We start from the raw sequence: 25,898 nt of genomic DNA on the forward strand, positions 1-25,898 counted from the left end.
GAAAAAACCCTCTTGTGACCATGCAAAAGAATAAAATATGCAAAACATGTTTTGTAGTTAATTAATAATAAAAAGGATGTCAGCACAAAACTAGTACAAACACTTTTCAGATGATTAATTATAATGAACTGAAGGTCAGGCTTTATAAAGGATAAAGACTGCTGCGTTCATTTGTGTATCACACAATTTATATTAAACATATTTATTGACATTTTGTCAGAAGAAAACATTTCTGAATTGTGCAGAATCAGGAATGCAGAGAGAAGGTTGCAACATGAGATTTCCGTGAAAATTATATCACTGTCGCTTTGAATTCTTTTCATCTTACTACTTTGATGCAAAATTGGTTTGGTGCAGCTGAGCACTTTCCAACATCACAGTGTGTGTGAAATATTTTTCCTTTCTGCACACAAAACACTGAATCCTAAAATCCTGTTTTGGGGATTTATTTGTTTGTTTATTTATTTATTTATTTCTGTTTGAGCGACAACACAGACTTCTTTGTTTTAATGTTCTCTCTTAAGATCTGTGTGTACAGCAGCTGTTTATCAAAAACAATTGAAAAGTAAAAGGACTTTGAGGCTGTCCTTTAATCATGAATAACTAAGAAATGTTCTGTAATTGTTTGCTGGGGGACAAGCTGACACTTAACGAGGACATTCAAGGAATGTAAACAAGTTCTGTCTTTGTTTATTTTAGTAGAATATCATACTCTGCCATGCTGACTCATCCACATGAAACACACAGATAAGCACAGTGAGTTGTACATTATTAAGCCAAGTTACTTGCACACAGAGAAAATAGTACCACCATCTCTCTTTCGGTAAGATTACTGATGGGTTTTATGCCTTCATAAAGCTGACCAGCTGTGTCTATTTTGTTAAATTTGGAAACAAATGAGCAGGTCAGCTGCTGATCCACTCCAAGTTTCATATTATTTCAGCTCAAGAGAACCAGGGTAAAAGTATCTCCATGTGCTGCAAATACTCTTTTTTTTTTTTTTTTTTTAAATTGCTGATCTAAAACAAACAAGCAAACAACAACAACAACAGCAATAACAACAACAAAAAACAGCAATAGAAAGGAAGGTGGAGTGAACTCTGCAATCAATTTGGCTAAAGGGGGGGGTTATTTCAGCTGACCAAGATGTTCTTCAGTTGAAAACAGCCCTAAAATTGGATTTTAGGAGTAATACTTATTTCTAGTGCTGAACATTTGGCTATTAATTTTACACATCTGAGCTGTGAGGAAAAACAATACTGCTTTGTATTTATCTGACCTCCAATCTGCTCAGAAAAAAAGCAAAACAATTTCTTTTAGTATTCAGTATCCAGTATAAATTTGGTGGCCAGGAGAAAAATCATGAGCCACTGTGCAAAAACTGCAGTTCCTCTTGATGCCACTTGAGACTGTGTGTCAATCCCCATAGTTTCCCGTTTTAAAATCACATAGCAATTCTGAATAGTGTTTGTCTGTTTGTTGTTTTTAATAAAGTTAGTTAGTTAGGGATGTGGGTGCAATGATGTCCAACACTGTCCATTAGGGTTGAGATTCACTGCTGAGCCTCATCCACTGTTTCAAGTTCATATGTTGGACCTCTTTCCTTCAAAGCTTCAAAGTTGAGTACAAAACCAGTGAATGACAAAGCTACTGTTTAGGATTCATTATCTGAATACAATGCAGAGAAAAAAAGTACTAGCCATAGATCTCCACATATCTTATTATATGTCAGTACAAGTGTCAAGTTTTAGATTGACTGACTGACCCTTTAGATCATCCTACAATCCCTAAGACAACATTGCAAGCATGGCTACAAATCAAAATAGTCTGGCTGTCTGAGTGTAATCACTGGCGACCTGAATAGCGTCCCTCACTGAGCTGGTAATCCAGGATAACCCAGAAAATTCTCAGAGACTGTCTACGTTAAACTCTTAATGTAAAAGGTCCCCTTTTGTTGCTGGCACAATCACTTTAAAGCGCTCTTCTCGTTGGGGTAAAGGAGTTGCCAACATGCGTTTGTGGGTATTCTGTGGTAAAATTGACATCTACTGTTCTGCTCAGTTCCTTGCTGGCACATTTAACAGCTTTCCCTAGTATCCACACATTGTTACTGTAAATCCTAAAACATTTCAATAGACGAGGATAAAGGAGGATCAGGTTTTCACAGAACGTCCTGATCAGCATCTAGAGGATTTCACTAGAGAAGATCTTCCAACAATTGAGTTGTTTTTGCTATAATGGAATAATTTTAAGGAGTGCAAAGAAGGGTCAGATTATTTTGGGCAATAAAAAAAATGAAACAGTTAACTGCAGATTTAAATCAACCTTCCCAGACAGAATCCCTCCAAGCAGAACATTGCTAGCTTCTAAAAATTACTCTGTGTACTATTCTGTTATTTTAGTTGTATTTTAAAGTTTAATTCCATATTTATCTGATTGATAATTTCTGTCCAACTTTCAAAAGACGTCCTACAGAGATTGAATCACACTTTCAGTTGTAGCTAAGAGTGTATGTTTTCATTCATCAGTCCCACTTGATCATTTGGGGACACCAATTTCCACGATTTCATGAACACTTAACCTGGTACCTTGTAATAACATTGTTGAACAGCTGTGAACTTAACAAGCAAACATATCAAAATAAACATTAAATATGAGTGTAAAATGTTTATAATAGCATCCTTTAATGTGAAAATCCCACAGTCTTTAACAATAATGTAAACCAAAAGACTTGTTTGAGAGAATTTATGTTTATACTTTTTGCCTCCAGGGAGAGAAACTAAGCTGTTTATTGCTTCACATCATAAACCTCTGTCAGAAACTTCCTCAGAGTCCTAACCAAAAATGACAAACAACTCTTTAATAAAAAGTATTAGCAAAATTCATTTCATGAACAACGATTATCCCAAAGGCAGAAGTAGATATATAGCTCTCAGAAGGATGGAAAAATCCTCAACAATAGCTCATCCTCCAGGCTGAAAGCTCTCAATGCTTCCATGATCCAGCAACAATAACAACAAAATCTTGTAAACAACTCCCACACTGGGCAGTCAGTCTTTTGCAGCTTCAGATTGTTGATATTTATAAACATATTGAAAATGTGCGAGTTTTTTTTTACAGCCCACATTTATGCCTTTTCTATAGGGACTCCACAGCAACATCAAATTAGCAAAACAAAACACTTGCCTATTTTTTTTTTCATATTTTTTGTCAGTTTCCTCAGCAGACTTTTGTACTACATGAATTCACAAATGATGTTTATATCACCTTCCCACATCAGCGCACCCGCTGAAGCAGCATTCTATAAATCAACTGAAACAGTCTTGGCATTACATCATAAAAAACTTCTCATGGGGTGATAAAAAGCAGGCAAATCAATCAGTCAATTAGAAGATGAAAACATCTGATCCCATTGTTTTATTCTGTCAGTGTTTAATTAACAAGGAGGTGATCATGGCAAATAAACAGAGGTTATTCATCTCCTCCAGCAGTTTTGGAGCTAGTTTGAAGAGCAAAAAGCTGATGGGAGTTGGGATTGAAGAGTTTTTGAAAAGATGGACCGGTCTTATTATTAGGCCATTTCAAAAACACTTTGCTCCACAAATCAGTCTTGAGGTTGCACTTATTTTTCACTGCTTTGCAGATTTTATATGACAGTGTTCCTCCAGGTCTGCATTCATTATATGTGACAGAATGGTTGATACAATTTCTACCACCCAGTATAATGAATTGCAAAATGTGTTTGTTTGTTGTCCACATATTCCCCCAAATCTCTGCATTTGTGCTGCTGCAGCCCTGTTATCTTTCAGGCCTGGCAGCTTAAGGGCTTGGATTTTCCTCCTCGAAAGCCCCTATGCTCCCAGGCAACAGGTTCCTCTAATGATGGGAAATTATGCTTGTGGCACGTCAATTATGTTGCAAAAATACTTTGGAGCAGCTATGTATCATTTCTGGCGGCTTAGCATTTCTCTCATAAGAGGCTTCCCATAGTATTGCAGCTTCCTTCACACTCACAGTACCTGTTACAATAGCACCAATAAAATATTAAGCATAAAAGTATACAAATAGTTTCTGAATTCGCTCTCAGTGAAACATCAAATTGCTCTTTTCTCCTGTGAAGTAATTCACAATTTTACAAGACAAACCAGCGTAGTCAGATTTGTGAGTGAGTCATGTGTCATCCAGTACAGCTGATTTATAAAGTAGCACTGGGCTGTGAAGACCTGTTAACTAATCATTGTCAGTCAGATGACATCCTTTCCATAGAAACATAGAGAAAGAGCAGTTAAGTGAAAATTCTAAAGCAGTAGGAGCCTCCTCCATATGGTGCCTGTATCCCCCCTCACCCCATTTAATTAGCACCATTTGAAGGTAAGCAGGAGTTCTTTTTACACAGTGCAGGTCAAAGGTGTGAAAAACAAAATCTCTGTAAGAGGCCCAGGCTATCCAGACAGGAACGAGAGGAATATTCCAGTTGTCTGTTTCAGTTTGAATGAAAGAAAAAAAGTGAGTGCATTTTTTTAACCACAAAAAATAGAATATGTTTATTATTCTTGTGGCTTTCTGTGGAGCCTTGAGGTAGCTGTTGTGATTTGGCACTATATATTGAAATTGAACTCTCTGCAGTGTGGCCTTACAAATCTGATATTCAAAAGTATTCATTTGAAAACTTGTTTTCTCTTCACCTCATGCTAATGCTCTGCTGTGTCGTCCCACTAGTCACTAACTAGGACAGGCAAAATTATATCCATAAATCAGAATGATTTTGCTTAAAATAGATGCCTGCTAAAACTCGGGCCAATATAACATCACATTCTTGGTGGTGACACCTAATATGCTAAAATCATATGATTCTACATACAGTTCTTTTCTCTAATTTTGAGTCTCTCTAAAAGTCCTGGAGATTTTATATACAGTAATTGGAAATACTATAACCATTCTTTTTTTTTTTTTATGAATTAGTTTTGTTTTTTAAACCTATCCATATCTCTGATACAGACTTTGTTGATCTGAGTAAATCTGAGTAAAATCTGTGGTGTGATTTTACACAAAATACATCAATATGCATTCTCAAAAATACGTCATTTATTAACATTTGAAAGAGTAGTGTATTAAAATAGCCTTTTAATGTCTTCTAATCTTCCCCAGTAGGTCAAATATCCAAATGAAAGAACATTAAGCAAAGCAGATTTAGTGGAGAGGAAATGCGACATGTTAAACTAATTACTCAAAATGACCAATTGTAAATAATCACATTGCTGTTCAGTTTTAGATTGTCAGCCTCTTGTTGCTAGTGATAAATTTGGAGTTGCACTGGGAGGCCCTTTTGTCATTTTTCAGGGGTCATTGTAGCCAAAGCATGCTTGAAAACTCAGTCAATTTGGTGGCAGTGAACTATGACACTATTACAAAGTCAATTAGGTAGGCTACATTCTAAAGGCCTCCTTTTCATATGGCACGGTGTGGATTCAGCCCAGCCTAAGGCGTTCCTGGACTGTACTCAAAGGAAAGAGGTCAGACAGAAGTCAATTGTTTTGATTAAAACCACTGCCCTTACTTTTGAAGAGAAGTGAAAAATAAAATACAGGCTATTATGCAGCCTTGTCATTTCTTCTTTTTTCTTTTTCTTGCAATTGAAAGAGGGATCTTAGTGAAAAGCCTGTGTCAATCCATCTGTTGATGGGATATCTGTGATGATATATCAGAGGTGAAGACTCGCTGGCCTGAATTGCAGAGCTCTATAATTATTTTTTTTAACTTAAATGTAATATGGCAGACACCACCTCCATCCAGTGTTGCTCAAACATTGAAGGATGATTCATTGTGGCACTGTGTTCTAATGTTGAAAAGCATTATGGTGAATAGCTTGATGGAGGCGATACCAACTAAAGGTCAACTTTTCAAATAGACAGGTTTAGACTTGAGCTCATTTTGGCTCACCACTAACTTAATCAGTAATCTCTGTAGAATCGCTTCTTCTATAGTTTGTCTGCCAGTACTGCTGAAAACACAATATGAACACTTTTTAAAATCTTTTTCTTTTTTTTTTGTTTGTGAGAATGGCAGAGGTGAAAGAAATTATTCTTTTTTTCTCTCTGATGCACTTGTAACTGGACATATTTGCCAAAATGTCTGGATTAAGAAAAAATTTGAAAATCTTTTCAGGATATATTTGATATCTGAAATTAAATATATATGTGCTAAAATAGATTGTTTTAAAATGTGTTGACTAACTGTACTCACTCTGTTTTTCAGGAAGTCATTTTTATGTTTTTTGTTTGTTTCTTTTTCTTTTTTTTAAATAGCCATTGATGAGCGATAAAGTGCAAAACTGAAAGCATCAGCTATTCTGTTAGCCTTCAACAATTTTCACACTTACTTGTCAAAAGGCCTGATGCTGGCTGTCACCCATCCTTTGTGCTTCAGCAAATTACTTATTTCAGGAAATGTTTTTTTTCTGTCTGTCTACAGCTGCAATTCACTAAAACTGAGAATTTTTAAAGAAACCAGTGAAATATGTAAAAGCAGCAATTAGTTTTAAAAAAGGCACCAAATTAAAAGTTTGATACTTAAAATGTGTATTTACTTTTCCTGTAAAGAGAAGCAGTGTACTAGCTTTAAAGGACACCAATTATGTCTTTTCTCACTTTTAGGCATAATTTTACAATGGTGGATGCTTAAATTAAACATAGCCAAAAATTAAAATAATTAGCATAAATACAGCATATGGACAGGTAATCTCTGTGAGCAGAAAGCTCAGGTTTGGAGAGCTCAAGCACCGGGCTCTGACTGTGAGCACAGTCAGCCTCATGCTTTCAATCTTTATGTTTAGGAGGGCAGCCAATCCTAAGAAAGCTGATTTAAAGGGTAGACTTAAATTAAGAGGAGTTAAATAATAATAATAATAATAATAATGAGCTCGTTTGAGACAGAGCATATGCTAAGGACAAGAATAACATAAATAAAAGGACTATGTTGATGTTTAAATGATAAAAGACTTCTGTTGGCGTCTAAGAATAAAAGTATGAGATTGGAAGTAATAACATTTTAATAACTATTCCCCTTTAAAGTGTATACAAGAGTCATTTTTAGTAATAATAATAATGTGAAATGAGACCAGAATAATGAGCTTAAGATGCTAAAATGATATACACTTGCAAACTAGACCACTTGGTTTTGCATCTGAAAATATATTTTTCACTTTACATATCATAATATAAACACTGATGATTGCAACTTTATATAGTGTGATATATGTGGTATAAAAATAAAGCCCATAAAACTAAAAACTGTTTTTCCACTTGTACCATGTTCATTTCTGTGTGTTGCATGTCAGTGTTTAGTGTAGTTGCTGATTATCAGATTGTTAGAGTTTAAAAAGTTCAAACTAGTAAAATTTCCACCTTTTTCAAAAAAATGTTTTTGCTTTACCTGGATCTTCCTAGAAAACTAATCACTAGCTTCACCGTTGGTGAAAGTCTAGACCAGAGGTTGCCTTGTGGCATGGGTTAGCGTAACCCTACTAATACATATAATTCAATTAAATTTTATTTATATACAGTGGAACCCCGACTTACAAAATTAATTTGTTCCAGAGGGTCTTTCGTAAGTCAAAATTTTCGTAAGTCGAAGCACCTTTTTCCATTGCCTTTTGAGTGAGGCAATGCTGGCTGAAGACGAAGTTTTTGGTGGAGGAGGAGGTGGCTGGGGTTGAAGAAAGCATACATATGCATGCATGCATACGTACGTGTAAATGTACATAACATTATGGAATTTAATTTTTTAAATTTTCTATTTTATCTATTTTGTTACGCGGGCATTTTGCTGTACCACGGGCAGAAATATTGCCGTTAAGTGCCTTCGTAACTTGAATTTTTCATTAAATGGGGTCTTCATAAGCCGGGGTTCTACTGTACTGCCAAATTACAACAACAGTTGCCTCAAGATGCTTTGTATTGTAAGGTAAACACCCTACAATGACACGAAGAAAACAGGGAAAACACCAACAATCATATGACCCCCTATGAGCAAGCATTTTGGCAACAGTGGGAAGGAAAAACTCCCTTTTAATAGGAAGAAATCTCCAGGAGAACCAGATTCAGGGAGGAAGAGAGCCAAATAAAAGACAGCTCAGTAGCTCAATTCAAAGATACAAACTCTTGCAGTTTCTGAATTATTCTTCAAGTATTTTTACTTTCATTGTCCATCAAATGTTGCTCTTTCAGCATATCATTTTACAGTATATGTTGCACATCATTGACTGTAATGGAAGTGGTTATTTCTGTTTGTGCAAGACTGGTATTTGACTGGTGCGGTGTATTTGCTCTCAATTGTTTTAACACAATATTTCAAACTGAAGTCTGAGACTTGCTTGATATGCTTGAAAAGCATAAAAATGAAGTAGCGCTTTAAAGTCAAAAGCATCTAAAGCTTTAAAAAAGAAATCAAGATTGTGTTTTCCACACATTAATTACTTCCTTGAGTGGCTCCTCAGACTAAACACACAGAAAGACATGTGTGGTGAACAAATAACAGGGGATAGATGTACAATTTGGGAATTCAGTAGAGCAAAAAAACAACAAATTGTGTTTTCAGACCTAATAGTATTGTATTTTGTTGGTTTAATTGAACAGGAACTGAGCATGGGCCCATCATAAAAGATTACAGTATACAACCAGGCACAGTTGTAGGAGATGCATTGGAAAAAAATGTTTTGGAAATTCATTTTGGAAAAACAAATCCCATCAGTGGGCCATATATATATAACACACCCAGCACGCCCCTGCGGGCGGTTTATCCTTCAAGCTCGGGTCCTCTACCAGAGGCCTGGAAGCTTGAGGGTCCTGCGCAGTATCTTAGCTGTTCCCAGGACTGCGCTCTTCTGGACAGAGATCTCCGATGTTGTTCCCAGGATCTGCTGGAGCCGCTCGCCTAGCTTGGGAGTCACCGCACCTAGTGCTCCGATTACCACGGGGACCACCGTTACCTTCACCCTCCACATCCTCTCGAGCTCTTCTCTGAGCCCTTGGTATTTCTCCAGCTTCAGCTTCTCGTGTTCCTATGTATGTGTGTGTATGTATATATATATATATATATATATATATATATATACGGTATATTTCTTTTTCTTCAGGCACATCAGTCACACACAGCAGTTTAAGTTAAACAGTGTGCACTTGGCAAGAAAAGAGAATAATTTGTAGAGAAATTATTTCAAATCGCACATATCTATGAAAACAACCTCCTCATGCAAACTATGCCAACAGCAAATGCAGCAGAATTGCCTTTGTATTGTAAATGCAGCAGAAAGGTAAAGTCATCACAAGCAGAGTTAGTTTCTAGCATCAAACTGTGTTTCTCAGGATCTGCTTTTCTTCTTTGAATATTTTGTCAGTTCCCTCTTCCTTGAACTTTTCTGACTTTTCTGCTTTTCACATTTCATTTGTAAAACCACAGTGCAGCTCTCGAGAACATTATAATAGTGAAAAGTTCACATTTGTCTTTTTAAATGTATTTTTCTGCAACTGTTATATCATAAGTCTACATACAATATGAATCCATTCAGGGCTGACCTCTGTGAGATTACTTTCTCTATTCCTCGTTAATCCAGCAATGTCTGATGACTATTTGGGATTCAGTGCTATCTATGTTTACTGTGAGGACGTCTGTGTCCTACCTGATTTATTTTTGTGAAATAACTTCACTGACAAAGAGTTCTTTACATAATGCATTCAAATTTGGGAAGAGAGCAGGAAGAGAGAGTTTGTAGTAGAATTAAAAAGCAGTTTTTTTTTATATAGGACTGCTGCAAGGTTAGCAAGCTCACCACAGTTTGTACAAGTAGTGACTTAAGCAGGGAATTACAGTATGTTTTACCTCAGATTAATACATAAAAGCCATGACATGCAAATGGGCTGTTGCTAATGTAAAAATTCTGTTTAAGTAGAAAGCCTTTGTCAGCTCATGTAGGTCTATCCTTAAAAATTAATCCTGGATTTTTCAGTGGTTGTTCACTGCCGACAATATTACAATACAAAGCCGTGCAGTTTTCTGCAGAATAAAGGCAGGATAATATTGTGACATTTTGTCCTTTGTTGAGTCTGCATCTCAGTAGTCTTTTTATTTTAAGAAAAAATGGCATACATTAAATAGAAGAGTCATCATGCTGCAAGTTAAATCTGTATTTTCCCTTTATTTTCTCATGCATATAACAATAAATACATTTCAGAGTTAAATGTAGAATTTTTGTAAATGTCTGCAATCAGGGCTCGGTTTATATAAATGAGCAGTCCATCGTAGACATTCATTCATATATGCAGTTGCTCATTTTGAGCATCAAAACATACTACTCAAAAACTGAAGGGGATACTTAAATAACATCGGATCTTGATGATTTAGAAATTAAAAAAAAAAAAGAAAATCTTCACGGGCATATACTATGCTACAATCACACTAGGAAAATAATGGTTGGTGACGCTACTAAAACGATTGTGAGGATGTGCAAAGCACTTGTAATCTCATTGACTTGAAATGGTTCACTGAAAATCAAGAACAGGCATGTGACCACTCGCGGTCAGTCGCTGTCTTCAAAATGATCTTGGTGCATCAAGATGGCAAAAAAATGGGAATAAGACGGTATCAGTCTGCTATCAGTTTGTAGTTGAATTAGGGCATGCTGGCAATTACTTGCAATCTGTTTGTGATAATACAGCAATTAGGTCTAATACAGTAAATTGGTGAAAATAGCAAATCTGTTGCTGTGCACATATACACAATTTCAAGTTAACTCTTTACAGTCAGAATCCAAAAGCGCCAGAACCTCTTAGATTTAAATGGGAAATACAGAAATTCCACAAATGATGGCTTAGTTGTTGCAGGATGGTGATTTAATACATTTTTGTCGTTCACAGTTTTTTTTTCTCCAAAACATCAAGATCACTGTACTAAATTATACTATAAACAATGTTGTTATTCTTAACCTCATGGGCCTAATGGTGCTGAAACGTTCATGACCTGAAGGCCACAGTTAGAGGTTAAAGGATTGATGAGTTGGAACTATTTTCTCATTCTGATGACATTATCATTCCTGGGCAAGATACTAATCCTTGCAGTTATGCCAGAGTTGCAGTTGATGATCAACCAGGTGAAGATGCATACTCTAGGAAGTCAACAAGTTTTTCAATTTCCTAGCAGTAATAATATTTGCTGAGAGAAAGAGAAAGTGTTTACCTGTTACGCCCTTGCATGCAGGGATAACAAAACCAAACCTGCTATTGTTGTGAAATCTTCAAATCAAAGGTACAAGACTGAAATATTGAGACAATCTAAAAAATCTTACGAGCACCGTATGTCACTGTGCACCAGACAAAGAAAAATGATGAAATTTCCAGAAATGGTTGTATCCTGAGGAAACAAAACAAAATCCAAGTGACAAGGAATAGAAAAGTGTTTAAAAAGTCTTGGGGTTTGGATTATACAGGCATACCTGAGCAATCCAAAGTAGTCGTGATGACAAATCTGACACATCTGAAACTACATACAGTAAGTAACATGGTTAATGGCTTGGCTTGGGATGTATGCAATGTTCCCTCTAAGCTGCAGGCGTGCGCAATTGCGCACTACTGGCACGGTCTCTCCGCACAGAAAATCTGCGTTGCGCACAGAAAAAAATCTAACCTGAATTGAAATTAAAATGAATACGTTAACAATTCTGTTTTGCAGTGTTAGTCAGTGACTGGCTGCTCCCGTATGGGATTAGAACGATGCCACCTTATCCCATAGTCCAACCAATAATGCGATTCACATTCGTATATACGCAGCTAATCAACGTTGCTGACAGGCTATGACAGCGTCCTTATGTGCCGACACCGGTGTTTTAGCTAGCAAAGCGGCGTGGCTGATGTGGAGTGAAGCCACTTTAATGACAACGTGTACAACCATTGGAGATGTGAGCAGGACAGTCGGAACAATTGACGGAGAAAGTGTGAACTTTATACCCGTTTTTAAATTGTGTTGATCGGCCACGTAAAACCAGAGTTATGATAAAAAATATTTGCAATGTTTGGTTTCCTTCCTGAATACTATCGTTGTTTATATTTACTGCAGAAAAAACTGTAAAAATGGCGTTTTATAAGGAAAAGGCTCGAAAGCATTCTCCGCCTGTGAGCAAAAACAAAACCAAAATAACCCCTACCCTTTCCTATTGGTCGAAAAATGTACCATGTCGACCAATCAAAAAATGATATGGCAACATTGCATTTAGTTTTTTAGGAAAGATGTGAAAGATGTGTTTTGAGATGTGAGAGATTTGCGATGTTTAGCGCAAATTTAGTGTTAGTGTGTAGTGTAGTCAATAGTTTTGTTGTGTGTGTCAGAACAATGAGGCGACTGCTGAGTGTTACAGGTGTTGCAGGAGTAATACATCTCCTGTTGTCAGGCCTGCAGGTATCAGGCTGTTGTTCTCCTTTATCTCATAGTGGACAGAAATTATTTTTTGGAGTGGCACAAATAATTTGTGTGGCATCAAACTTGATGCAGAACAGCTGATTGTTCTGTAAATAGTTTGGAATGTTTATTTAAAAAACGCCTTGGCTGCATTTTTAGGTAGACAGCTGCAAAAAAAACTTTGTTGTTTGCATAACTCAGTTACTTTTCTGAAGAAGTAACTATATAATTAATTGGCAAACATTGGTCATTATTTACTGTATTTTGCAGACAGAAAGTTGCAGGACTCTCTCCCAGACCACAGACGCATAATACAAGTCAGAGCTTTATAAAAAAAAAAAAGAAAGTTTTGTTTTCAAAATTGGAGTTCAAGTTATTTTTACTTCCAATAGTGTTAACATACTACACAGGTCATGAACAAGATTTTTTTTTTTTAATTTTCATTGTAAGTGGGATAAAGCAGTTAATTAAAAGTAGTCTAACATAAACGCTGTAATTTGATAATTTTAATAAACCATGTAACTTGGATGGATTCGATGCCGGCGTGACCACAGTGCACACATCTGCTGTTGCTCACTGTGGTCCAAGGGACCGCTCACGGAGTTTGTGTGTTCGCTCAGACACATGAAAAATTAGAGGGAACATTGGATGTATGCATGTAGTATGTTGTGCAAGTGGTCATCACAAGAAACAAATTACCTACCTGACTATCGTTATTATTAACTTATCATTGACAAAGAGGGCAATTAGTGTAATTGAAAGCTTCCTGTGAATTTGTTATCGTATTTTATAGCACTGTAAGATAAATAAAGTCAGTACAGCGTGCAAATCAAACATGACGGTAAATTTGAAAGTTCAGTTTGTTCCTCTAGCTTGCGACCAAATGTACAATCTTAAAACACAACTCTAACATTTTGTCAGTTTCTAAAAGTTGGCAGCAAGCTGTTTTCTGTTTACACATTCAGCACAGATGGATCAACATTAACATACAAACTCTTAGCAGACAGAAAAAAAAAACTGATGGCACTCAAATCATTAAATCTGTGGGATGTAAAAAAAAAAACCAAAACAAAAAAAACAGTGAGCTGAAAGACAGTAAACACCCCGTAGGGCTGAACAGAACTGCAGCGTCATAGTGCGAGTCCTAAAAAATATTTATTACTGTCACTTTGGGAAATCAAACCAAATTCACAAACTAAAAGCAAATGAAATTAAATGATCTTTGTCATATTAACAACATGTAACACAATGAATAAAAAAAAATAGCTGAAAAATTATAGTAGGTCACATATCAAACTTGAAGAAACACTGAAAATACACCAGTGACCACGCGTCACTGGAAATGACGAGTGTTTCTCAATACTATTTGTCTCCAAAAGAGTTAGACGTTTAATAATAATAGTGTTCACTAAGTTTTAATTTCCATCTATTGCCCATCTGTATTTTTACGTGTTAATTAGCTTGTCATATATCTTCAACATGTTTTCCCTTAGTTTGACACTATATATTGACAAAACAGTGAAGATGTTTTCCTTGTTTTCTTTCCCTATCAGAATGACACCTTGTGATGTGAAAAAAGAAAAGAACCTAGTACAAGAGAATTGCTTGGAAGAAACAACTTGTCAGATTTAACAAGCAAGCCAACAGGAGTCATTATAATGGCCTGATCTTTAAATGTAAATTTGATTATGTCATTAGTATAATGACTTTGATTGTAGCGATTTATTACAGCTGGGATTTTTATGCATTCTTCTCTTTGTGATCTGGTCAGCTAAGACTGCAAATATTAGAAAGCACAGATAATAAGCACCGAAAATAAAATTAAATAAATGAATAAGAAAAAATGCTGCACTTGTTCATGATGTGGAAAGTCAAGATATCTAAGTGAACATATACTATAGTAAATGATGTCAGATTATTAGGAAAAGAAAGCTGCAGCTTGACTGCCTGACTTGTCTTCTGATGAATTTATGCCATTAAAATCCATAAATCACTTCACTTTTGACAGCCTAGCATGTCTTCTTTACAATTTAAAAAAAAAAAAAAAGAATAAGAAGAAATAGCCTCTCCCTGCAGTATAAATCTAATTCCTGGTTATTTGTTCATGAAGTGTCCATTCTGTGGTGCTGTGATTTAATCTGATTTGTGATGATAGAATCCAGTATTCACATAGTTCAAATGCAATAAACGCTGTGGTTGTTGATATCTTGACTTTTTGTTGACATTTTCTTTGAAGATTTGTGTTTATCTCACTAACAGCATGTTGCGCATGTCTGTGTTCATTGGAAGGCATCTCACTATAACTAAAAACAGAAAGAGAAAAGTAAGAAACGGTGGCTCAGTTATTGTGACAGAGACCGACTGCGTGGCTGTGGTTGGCCTGACACCACAGCAGCTATTTGTCACTATTAGTTTCCATTAATTTAAGTGAAGACATTGTTAGGATAGCACTGCGGTGGTCCTCTGCTGTGGCAGGTGAGAAACTGCAAAGAGATGCTCGCCTTGAATGCTTGTCAGTTATCTAAACCCATCCATTTTGCTAAATGTCCAGAATGACCAATAATGGATCCTGTTTGAGTGAAATGGACAAGTGGGTCATCACACATAAATGGTTGAAGTGATGAAATGCTCTCATGACTGCAGTCAAGACACACACATCCTGCAGCATATCTACCATAAACTAAAGGATGATCTGAAGCATTAAGACAGTTAAAGTGTTATTTTTATCCATGCTAAACATCTCTTTTAGGATCAAAAATGGAATACTCGTAATGAATATTTCCTCCACCAAATCGCTGTTGGTCTTTGTGATTTGTTTAGTGATTTATATAGCTCAAGTGTTGTGGTCATGGATAGCTGTTTCCCTTAGCCGGAGGAAAAATAGATAGTAAGGAAAAAAGCTACACAGAGGAATAACTGCAAAAGAAAAGTAGTGAATATAAGAGTGTGGGTGACACAGATGTACAGGTTGTTACAGAAATAATCCTCTCTTCTAAGCATACTGCTTTTGGTGACAAATCAATTCACAGAACATTTGGATAGAGTGAGGGTTTTTTTGGCATTTCATTAAATGCATGAAAAATGCATAAAAATATCCCTGCATGGCATAGTTCCAGGGACCACTGCAATAAAAAAAAGCTGTAGATGTGTCAGTCTGTCTGACTGATTCAAAATATTTGCACAAATTCAAAAGGTATGACATTTAATGTTTTCAGGGTAGTGTTTTATTGGACCAATGGATTTTCCCGAAAGGGTATGTGCAATACCTGTGAAACCAACATTTTGCCAAAAAAAATAAAATAAAGAAATGCGCTATAGAGACAGTTGGCAAGCTGAAAAAAATGGGACACGGTTTGAATTCACTGATACCATTAGTGGGAAGGGTAATTGAAAAAACAGTGCAATGTTGTTCTGAGTGTTCACCTGTTTCAGGCAATATTTCTGCTGCAACAGGAGTGATCTCTTCCAGGATGAGAATCGAATACGTAGGCTATGAGCGATAACTAAATGGTGTGATGATGATTCACATGCTGTGCCCTTGCTAATCACTAGATCTTCAACACCTTTGTGCCAGAGAACGTCCTCACCCCCATCATCAAAACACCAGATGGTGGAAGAATGAACAATCAATGTCAAAATGCACTGATGGTCTGCTAGTGGCATGCTTTGGCTCAATATCTAATTAAAGTGTTTAATATTGACTTTTCCTTTCCTTTCTTTTCCTTTCTGTTTCCCTTACATGTTGATGTGGGATGTATAAAATGATGACGCACAGGGGAGACTCACAAGTAAAAACAGCTCTGCTTGGTTGTGTTTTTACAGGATTGAGTTATCCTGCTGCCTTATTTCTGTTTTTATACTGAAAAGTTTTATGAACACTTATTTTAGAAGTACCAATACAAGTACATATATGTGCTCCAAGTTGTGCTGTAAAAGAAAAAAATAAATTAAATTAGGAAAAGACAGCATATCACTGCTGATCATTGGCTGATGCTGTTATCCCTTTTGGAGCTTCTTTATATGCCATTCCCTGCAGGTTTTTTGCTGACAACATTTTAAATCTTTGCATGTCTGAGGACTGAGCCAGGATTTGTCTGACCTTCTCAAACTTAATGAGGTTCACTGACAGGTGAGGAAGGAGGAGACAGTTTCATCCAACACAGGGACTCTGTCTCAGACTTCAAAACTTTTTTAGACAGCTAAATGGGGACAGGTTTAGCTGCCCCCTCATTAGGCTGGGCATCAGAGCAGAAGACCACCAAATGGCAGGAGTCTAGGCCATAGACTTTTACAAAGTGCACACACCTTAACTAAATATATGTAGGTGTAGTAAAAATAAGACTCATTCGGCATTCTAGTACTCTCATTTTTACTAGTTTGGAGAGCAACTTGTGACAGTTAAAAAATAAGACACACTGCTTTTGCAGTTGTTTAAGTAGTTATGACCCGCTCACTCTTTCTGGCTTCTAAACATTGTGTTTCTGTGTACGATAAACAGTGTAAAGTATGTGCAAAGCAATCCTCTGGCAGTGTCCCTGCTGTCCGTAGAGCTGCAGGAAGCTCAGAAACAATCGTTCAGACAAACATGGCACTCTGAGGCGCTCTAAATTTCACCCAAGAAATCCTGTTGGAGAAGCCCAGGAAAACTCACTTGAGTGGCATAAAACACATGTCAGCATCCTCTTTCTCTGTTGCCTTTGCAAGGACTCAAAGTGTATTTTTTTTCCTTTTGTAGGTTCTCTAACTCTGCTTTGTCTAATGGGTAAAGAACATACTTCCTATAATATTTCAGTGTTTTATTACAGAGACCAGATAGGCCAACATAACCACAACCTTCACAACATGCCTGCAGCGGTGGAGAAACAAAGCTTTCAAAAAAAGCCTTTTGTGCCAGTGTTTTGTGCTGTCATGCTAACCAGCATGGCCGGACCTAACATGGCAGAAAACAAATCAGAGCTGCAAAGCTGTCCCGTCGCATAAAGGTCCTTTGTATGCATTACAATGAACAAACATTACCTTGTTCATTTGGTGCATAAACTCTGAGGTTCAGGCTTTCAGCATACCTTAAACAGACTTAAGAACATTTATACCTTATAAGTCTTGAACAAAACAGTTTGAAGAAGAATAGCACACACAGTAAGCTTTATTGTTAACAAGCATTAACAGCACACAAAAACCTGTTTTGTCCATGAATGAGCATTATTTAATTTTCAGTGGGAATTATTTAAAAGTGTGTAAAGTACTGGTAGACTCTCACGCTACCTTACCTGACAGAGGTTGTTTTTGATTTTCAGATGTTGCAGTTTTTTGTACAGTAACATGTAATCTCAGTGTTCGTTCTGTCTGGTAGCAACAGTGTTCAGGTAAAAGTGAAACTGTATATTTCAATAAATTTAGATAAACTTTTTTTTATTGACTATTAAAATATGGAAATTCATGACAATGTTCATGCTGTCATATACTTTGCATACATTTTAAACCTATCCTCTGAATCAACAAATAGTATGGGTGAACAGAACTTTCAATTATTGATAATTAAGATAATTTCTCCTATCCCACAAAAATGCAAAGAATATTTTCCTGGTCAGAGCTGCTAGTAAGTGAAAATGATGTTACTTTAATAAACTCTAAAAGACAGTTTGTTTCTCACTTAATAGCCACCGCGCTTTATTCAGCAACATACAACATTTAATTTCATATTAATTTCACGTTCAAACCACTCAATTAAGTACGGTATTGGCTGATCATTGATGTTTTAATCTTATGTTTGCGTGTCTGAGAGTTCTCTGACATATTATTTTATGTCTCTATATTTGTTTTTCTAGGCGGTGTGTGCATCTCCCAGTCTGTCAAAATTCCCCGGGAGCCCAAGCAAGGAGAGTTCGACAAGGTCATCCGGCGACTCAGAGAAAATCCAAATGCCAGAGTCGTCATACTTTTTGCCAATGAAGATGATATCAGGTATAACCTGGTAATAGATTAACACTTCTTTTGAAGATTAGGAAAACATGACTACAGCAGACAGCATGCAAACATGTGGGAACACAGCCGTTTCAGTGCGGGTCTGCCAGACTACTGTGTAATGAATTGCACAACAAAATCAAAGTGGAGCTGGTTGGGATGCTGACCTTATCTGTGGCAACATCTGTTTCCTCACCTTCACAGGCGGCTGCTCCATGCAGCGAAAAAGGCCAACCAGACAGGTCATTTTATCTGGGTGGGTTCAGACAGCTGGGGCTCAAAGATCTCTCCGGTTGTGCAGCAGGAGGAGATGGCAGAGGGAGCAGTCACCATCTTGCCCAAGCGTCAGTCCATCAGAGGTACAGAGATGGACATTATGCAAGCATCTGATCTCCCTGCCTTCTAAAATCATGTGCACATATCAGTGATTTATTATTTCCATGCAAGTAAAACAAAACTATTTATCTTTTACTCTTTCAGAAGACTACGTTATTTGTAATGACTTCAACACTCATTTAATCATCAAAGATGTAAAAAAGTTCAGTCAAATAAAAAACAAAAAAGAAGCAAAGTGAATGTGCACACGATATTGAATTATTGCATATACTCTAGAACACATGACAGCTACGGTTCTCATATAGCGTTGCTTACACTGAGAATGACCGCATCACTGACAATGAACCGACTGATCTGTTTAGGGTTTGATCGTTACTTCATCAGTCGAACGCTGGAAAACAACAGAAGGAATATCTGGTTTGCTGAATTCTGGGAGAACAACTTCAACTGCAAACTCAGCCGTCATGCTGTGAAGAAAGGGTCCGGGCTCAAGAAGTGCACAAGTAAGATATTCTCCTGTTGAGAAAAAGCTATTCTGTGTTCTTTTTGTTTAAACTTTTACCCAACATGAAAACATTCCTCTTTTAATGTATGATGAGGGAGGTGACACATTTGGCTCATGGGGAAAGTGTTTTGACAGCATTGCCCACCTATTAAAAGTGGAACCGCTATATATTCAGTCTTCAAAATCACAGTTCATCTCACAGCTCATTTCATTGCTGCTCTATATTTCTGCTGAGTCTAGTGTGTTTATCCACACAGCTATAACAAGTGAATGGTTTAGCTCGGCTGCATGCTTAAAGCTTCGGGCTTAATGCCATACTTTATACAGCTGTAGATAGCACAATCTCTCTTGGTGGGAAAAGTCACTGCATATTTTATCATGATTTAAACCTCTATTAAGTAGTAAAACATATAACAAAATTGAAATTTTGCTTACAGTCACCCCACTTCTGCCCTATCTTGAGAACTGCAACAGGGTAAAAACTAAACCGTACTAAGTTAAATGAACCCCCCTCCCCAAAGAAAAATCCAAAACCAAAGTTCTATATAATGCAGTAGTTATAAGCTGATTAATTTAATATAGGATTTATAGCATATCTGGTGATCAGCTCTTATTAGCATTCACGCCTTGTTACTGCATTACCTTTTCTAACTGCTAAATACTCCATTATGCTCAACAGCTAGTCACCAACCGTGTCTGATGCAGGCAGCTCACTGTTGATTTTAAAGTTGTTGTTTTTTTTGCTAAAAGCAGCTACTTGGTATGGCTGCAAAAAGTTGAGAGAGGAATAAGAGTGCAACAAAACATTGAAACTGTTGGCTAGACACCTAAACGATGATCTGAAGTTGATTATAAAGCTCTGCAAAGCTGAAGGGAGGAGTATATTCAGGCTATAATTCTCTACAGGCTCAGACAAAAGACTTTTACGTTCTACGTTGTTCCACATTCGATATTTCTCGCTGTTTTTTCTTTTTCTTTTCAAAGAAAACAAACTTGCACTGTTTTAAACCCTAAATAATATCAATTATAGCATCTTTAAAAGTAATAGATTTATTTTGGAAAAGCAAAAAGCAAAAGAAACTAAGGTGATAATTAGATTCACTTTTGGAACCCAGCTTATTTCTATAGCCAGTCCCAAGCCCCAGGTAAATGGGGAAGGTTACATGAGAAAGGGTATCAGGTGTTAAAATCAAACAAGCAGATTATTGAGGTTTCCATATGCGATTTCTATACCAGATCAGTCAGGGCTAGAGTTAACAATAACTGCGGAAACGGTGTTACTGTTGGGTGAAGACAAAGAAAGGGGGAAGGTGTGTTTGTAGGTAGCAAGAGAGAAGGGAAGGTCTAAGTGGGGAGGTGAGAGCAGGGACTCTGTAGTCTGGTAAAGGGAAAGAGCTAGTTCATGTGCTGGAGAGAAGGAAGGTATATTGTTTGTGCAAGAGACCAGGTGGAAGGGAAGCAAGGACAGAAACACTGGAGGTGATTGGTAATGAGGTTATTGGATGAGACTTCAGTGGACATGTAGGTGAAGGGAACAGAGGTGATGAGGAGGTGTTGGGTACGTATAGTGTTAAGGAGAGAAATGCAAAAGGACAGATGGTTGTGGATTTTGCAAAAAGGATGGAAATGACTATGGTGAACATGAAGAAGGAACACAAAGGGATGTATAAGAATGCAAGGACGTACACATAGGTGCACTACATCTTATACAGAAGAAGCAATCTGAAACACAAGTGGAAACAAGAAGTGGAAGTGAGTGAAGACATAGGCAAGGATTAAATGGTAGAAATGTTGCACAGATACTGCCATGAGGGCATTTGTCCTATTCTCTGGACAGAGTAAAGAAGACAGAGTGACGCAATGGTGGTCACATTCATAAATGCTACTGCAGGAAAGTATTTAAAGGAAGAGATTAGCAAAGAAAACATGGAAAGTAGTCGGGCTGATGAAGAAAGCTGACAGGACTACTGTGAGACTTTTTAACCAGATTGTTTAATAAAATCTTGGACAGTGAGAGGATGCCTGAGCAATAGAGAGGAAGTTTACTGGTGCTTTTCAGGAACAAGGGTGATGTGCAGAGCTGTAGTAACTACAGAGAGATAAAGTTGGCGAGCCAGATCATGAAGATATGGAAAAGAGCTGCTGAAGTTAGGTTAAGACAGTGGTTCTTAACCTTGTTGGAGGTACCGAACCCCACCAGTTTCATATGTGCAGTCATTGATCCCCTCTTTAGTGAAAAATAAAATATGATTTTTTTTTTTTTTCAAATTCAAGACATAGATATGTTTTTTTACTGGTGCACAAAATGAGCCGTGCATGTCAAGGCGGAGGCTCTGCCGAACCCCTGAGACTGACTCACTGAACCCCTAGGGTTCGATCGAACCCAGGTTAAGAACCACTGGGTTAAGAAGATAGGTGATAGGTGCAAACAGCAGTATGGCTTCATGTGGAGAAAAGAGCACAGTTCCAGTGTTTGACTTAGAGTGTTGATGGAGGAGTGTAGCAAAGGTCAGAAGGAGTTTCATAGTGTATTTGTGGTCTAGAGAAAGCAAAGTGGTATACTGCATGAGAAAGCCAGGAATGGCAACGAACTATGTGAGGATGGTGCAGGACATGTTGGTTTTGAGCTCCTTTTTTTCCAGTGGTGATGGGGAGTTTGACAGATGAGGTCAGGCACACGTCTCTGTGGAGGAGGATGATCACAGGCAATGCTGTGATCTGTAATGAGAGCATGGAGCAGGTGGAAGAGAGCCTGGAGAGGTGGAGGTATGCTTTGGAGACAAGAGAAATGAAAGTAGAAGCAAGGCAGAATACATTTGTGTAAATGATAGATGTAACAGGGAATCTACACGGAGCAGAGGAAGTGAAAATGGACAAGTATGCAACTATCAACTATCCGAGAGAGGAAAAAGACACTACAGGTTTGGTGGACACAAGTGTCAGGAGTGATTTGTGACAGTAGGATAGCAGTAAGAGTTGAAAGGGAAGTTTTGCAAGATGGCCTCTTATGATATATGGTTTGTAGACGGTGACACAAATGGAAAGATAGGAGGCTGAGCTGGAGGTGGAGGTGAGTTCAAGATGTTAAGATTTTTTGTTGGAAGTACCCAGAATGAGTATATCAGAAGAGAGAAAGTGGATATACCAGACAAAGGATGTTAAAAATTGAGCTGCCAGGGATGAGTAAAAGTGGGATATCACAGGAAAGATTCATGGAAGTCATGAAGGAGGATATGCAGAGGGTTAGTGTGACAGAAGAGGATGCAAGGGATAGGGGTGGCATGAAGGCAAGGATTTGTTGTGGTGACCCATAAAAGGAACAGGTGAAAAAAAAGAAGAAGAATTAGGTGTGTTATTGGTGGGGAAAAACTCAAGTAAGAGTTGCTGTATGCAGCCCAGCAAGCAAGAACACTGCCAAGAAACAGTCTAACATTGCTCTCGACTGTCAGGTCTTAGTGATCCCTTGAGAATCTCCCAAGTTTGAAAATTGCCACGTATAGCCTCAACCCTCGAGTGACATCAATTAATGGAAATATTTCTCCCTAAGGTATGCAGAGTAGCAAAATGACTAATTAATAACTACAGCATAACACTGAAGTCTGCTGGAAAATGTAACAATACAACAGAGAAGAAACCAGAGACACAAATACGATTTGTATGATAATGACCATCATTACAGCCAAACACTGCAGAATTGTTGCAGATTTCATGCAGTAATAATCCATATCTTCTTAATTACAGGTAGCTAGTATTGCCATTAAAGGCAGATCATCACAACTGGACTGTTAGGATCAGTTCTTTCCTCTAAAAGAAGAGTCCAAGTGATGACTCAGTGGCTTTTCAACAACCTAAAAAATTAACACTCAAATGCCCAGATTTGAATTATTTAATATGACGATAAATTTACGCTTACAAATTACTTGCATATTCTCTTTATTCTTAAAATGTGACAGTATTGTGCTTTAGAGGATCATGGAAAGCTGGATATAATAGTGCTCTGTGTCATTCTTTTGGTAATAAAAAGAAAGTTGAATTTGATTGAATTATTGTAATTTCATATAGCCCCCACTTGCCTCTGAAATAAACATATACTAAATCGAGACAGCTCACTGTGAGGACACAAAATATACAGCAGATAAAGAAGTCATAAAAACAATCACATTATGCTTCATAACATAGTTGGGAATGAGGAATAATTTGGGGGGCATACAGCATGGACAGAAAAATAGATCAGCACACAATTAGAGAACACAACGTTTAAAAAATCCCTCTCTTGAATTTACAGTTAAGAATGAGCAATTTGTCTTTAGGCGGAAACCATGCAAACTCCAAGAAATCAAAGGAAATAAAAGTAACAATCTAGCTGCTGTACGGTGAAAGCACTAACCACCGAGCCACCACTCTGCCCTGGAGCCAGATGTGTATATCCCCAATCTACATACACCAGTTTCCACACATACACTAGTATTTATAAACAAGACTGTGTCGTGACAGCGTGCGTACAATACTTCCACACTGGCTTTATATGGCGGTAATCCACACATCAGTGGCTGGGCTGAGTTTCACATGCTGCAGCATTATGAGTAAGAGAAAGAAAAACATCAAAGACAGAATCTGGGCAGGATTTGGAGTCGGCGCATTGCACAGATTCACATGTACAGTAACATTTATGAATGTGAAATAGTGACCTGACTGGCAAAGTTTACTTTGCTTTTATTTCTTATTTCTTCAGCCCTTCAGTTAATGCTAATTCAAAATTTATAGATCTAGATAGCTTTTAATGTTAACCCCCCCCCCCCAAAAAAAAAAAAACCCATGAAGTGCCTCGTTAGGTTGACAGCACTCATCGGGACTGCAGCAGCAGAAAGAAACAAAACAAAATACAGTACACTGCTTGAATGGGTGGCGGACAATAGGAGTACATGATTCTCTTACTAATGATGGAATTTGTGTTGAAAATGCATGCTATCTTCACTCAGTTCAGCTGTTGTGAGGCCACAGGTTAATGTTACACTCTTCATTGTCTTTATTCTTTTCATTTTTTTATATTTAGTTCTTATGAGGAACCAGCTTTACTTTTTCTTCTGGCAATTTTTGGTTGCAAAAAACAAACAAACTGATTTTGTTGCAGGGAGGGGGGAATCCCTCTTAGTGCACTTCAGTAGTGCCATAAATCACAAAATGCTCCAAACCAGCAGGCTTTGTGGAGGTGGGATTTACAGCATGACTAAATTAGATTTTTAAGGTGGTTGTACGTTGTCTTACAATGCTATATGCATCGGTCACAGCTGTGCATTACCCTACGATATAACATGAATAATATAGACTAATTTTATTTATTTATTTATTTGTGAAAGATTTCCAAAGATTTTACCATGCTATTTATTGCATGGTAAAATTTGAAGTGACTGTAATAGACCACTCAGTCAAGAGGACTTTGTGGCAGTGCAAAATTTACAGCTTACTTTTCTAAATGTGATGAAGAACTCTGATTTGTCAGGTAGTTAACTGCCAGAGGAGACATTCCCATTTAGATATATTACCTCTAAACAGTTTCTCAATTAACTCTATGAAAAATATACTTGATATGAGAGCCCAGCTGATACAGGATTCTCAAGACTGATATCGATATTAAGCAATTTAAAAATCCCATTATATCAGTCCATATTTTTTTATGTGAAGCTATTTAAGTTATTACTAAGATAATATAACAGTGCAGTTTTATAAATAAACTTATCATCACAACAAGTCCTAGGTTAATTAATTATGCTCTACTCCTCAGCTTGTTGTTGTGTTTGTGGCCACACCTTTTGGCAACAGGGAAGTTGCAGAATACCCCCTGGTGGACAAACTATGTAATGCAACACTCAGGACATGGTTGAAGGGTGTTTCTCCCATCTCGTCTTCACATCATTTATCAGTTGGTATAAATGGCAACACAAATATACTGACAAATAATAATATTTGTTTTGTAATATAGCAGTTGGACTACCTGATATACTACTAAATCGCTATACATTACTTTGTATTGCAAATGTTGAATTGACTTATTTTGCATCTTTTACCTTAATGTTTCCAAATTTTCTTCAACCACTGACAGTGGAGTGTTACGTTTCGGTGTTGTCAGTGTGTTGTTTTTGGCGTGACTGTTATGTGTTTCCTGTTTTACTTTGAAAGTCTGTGTTATCTTAGTCTTTTCAGATTACGTTTCCTGTCTCGTCAGTTCTGAGTTGCCCCAGCTGTGTTTCCCTCTTGTTGTCCATTTTCCTGATTCCTCCCTCTAGGTATTTAAACCCTGTGTTTCAGTGTGTCATGGTCGCGATCTCCCCCGTGTTGTAAATAGTTTGGTGTTTTGTTGTAAATAAATAGTTTGTTGTAAATAGATTTGTCGATACTTTCGTTTCGGGATTTTGGTGGTGAGCTTTAGTGGGGTTTTTTGTGTGTGTTTTTTTTTCTTTATTTTTACTTTTTTCGTGTTGCACTCCGGTTGCCTAGGCCGGGGTGTAACATGGAGGTACAGTAAAACCTGCTTTTCTTCCTTTGTTGAGCATAAGAAGTCATAACAACTACACCAAAGCAAAGCAATTCTGACGTACGGTGTAAATGGGCATGTTGACATGCAATTATGCGTGATTGTGGATGATCATGCCAC

At 37.3% G+C, this 25,898-nt stretch overlaps 1 protein-coding gene across 3 annotated transcripts in view; it reads left to right on the top strand.

Moving 5' to 3' along the window:
• The window catches only part of LOC146670422 (metabotropic glutamate receptor 4-like), a 198,278-nt gene that overhangs the window by 130,872 nt on the left and 41,508 nt on the right, over positions 1-25,898 (top strand). For all 3 annotated transcript variants that reach the window (XR_014911783.1, XR_014911784.1, XM_085407328.1), the window contains exons 4-6: positions 18,270-18,405; positions 18,610-18,764; positions 19,104-19,244. Coding sequence is in view for 1 of the 3 variants with exons in the window: in XM_085407328.1 (XP_085263454.1) it covers positions 18,270-18,405; positions 18,610-18,764; positions 19,104-19,244 (432 nt within the window). In the remaining 2 variants the exon portion in view is untranslated. The remainder of the gene's footprint in view (positions 1-18,269; positions 18,406-18,609; positions 18,765-19,103; positions 19,245-25,898) is intronic.

This window comes from Rhamphochromis longiceps, linkage group LG5 (assembly GCF_057381845.1).
Source record: "Rhamphochromis longiceps isolate RC_006_pf linkage group LG5, R_longiceps_female_GT1.1, whole genome shotgun sequence".
Taxonomy (NCBI): Eukaryota; Metazoa; Chordata; class Actinopteri; order Cichliformes; family Cichlidae; genus Rhamphochromis; species Rhamphochromis longiceps.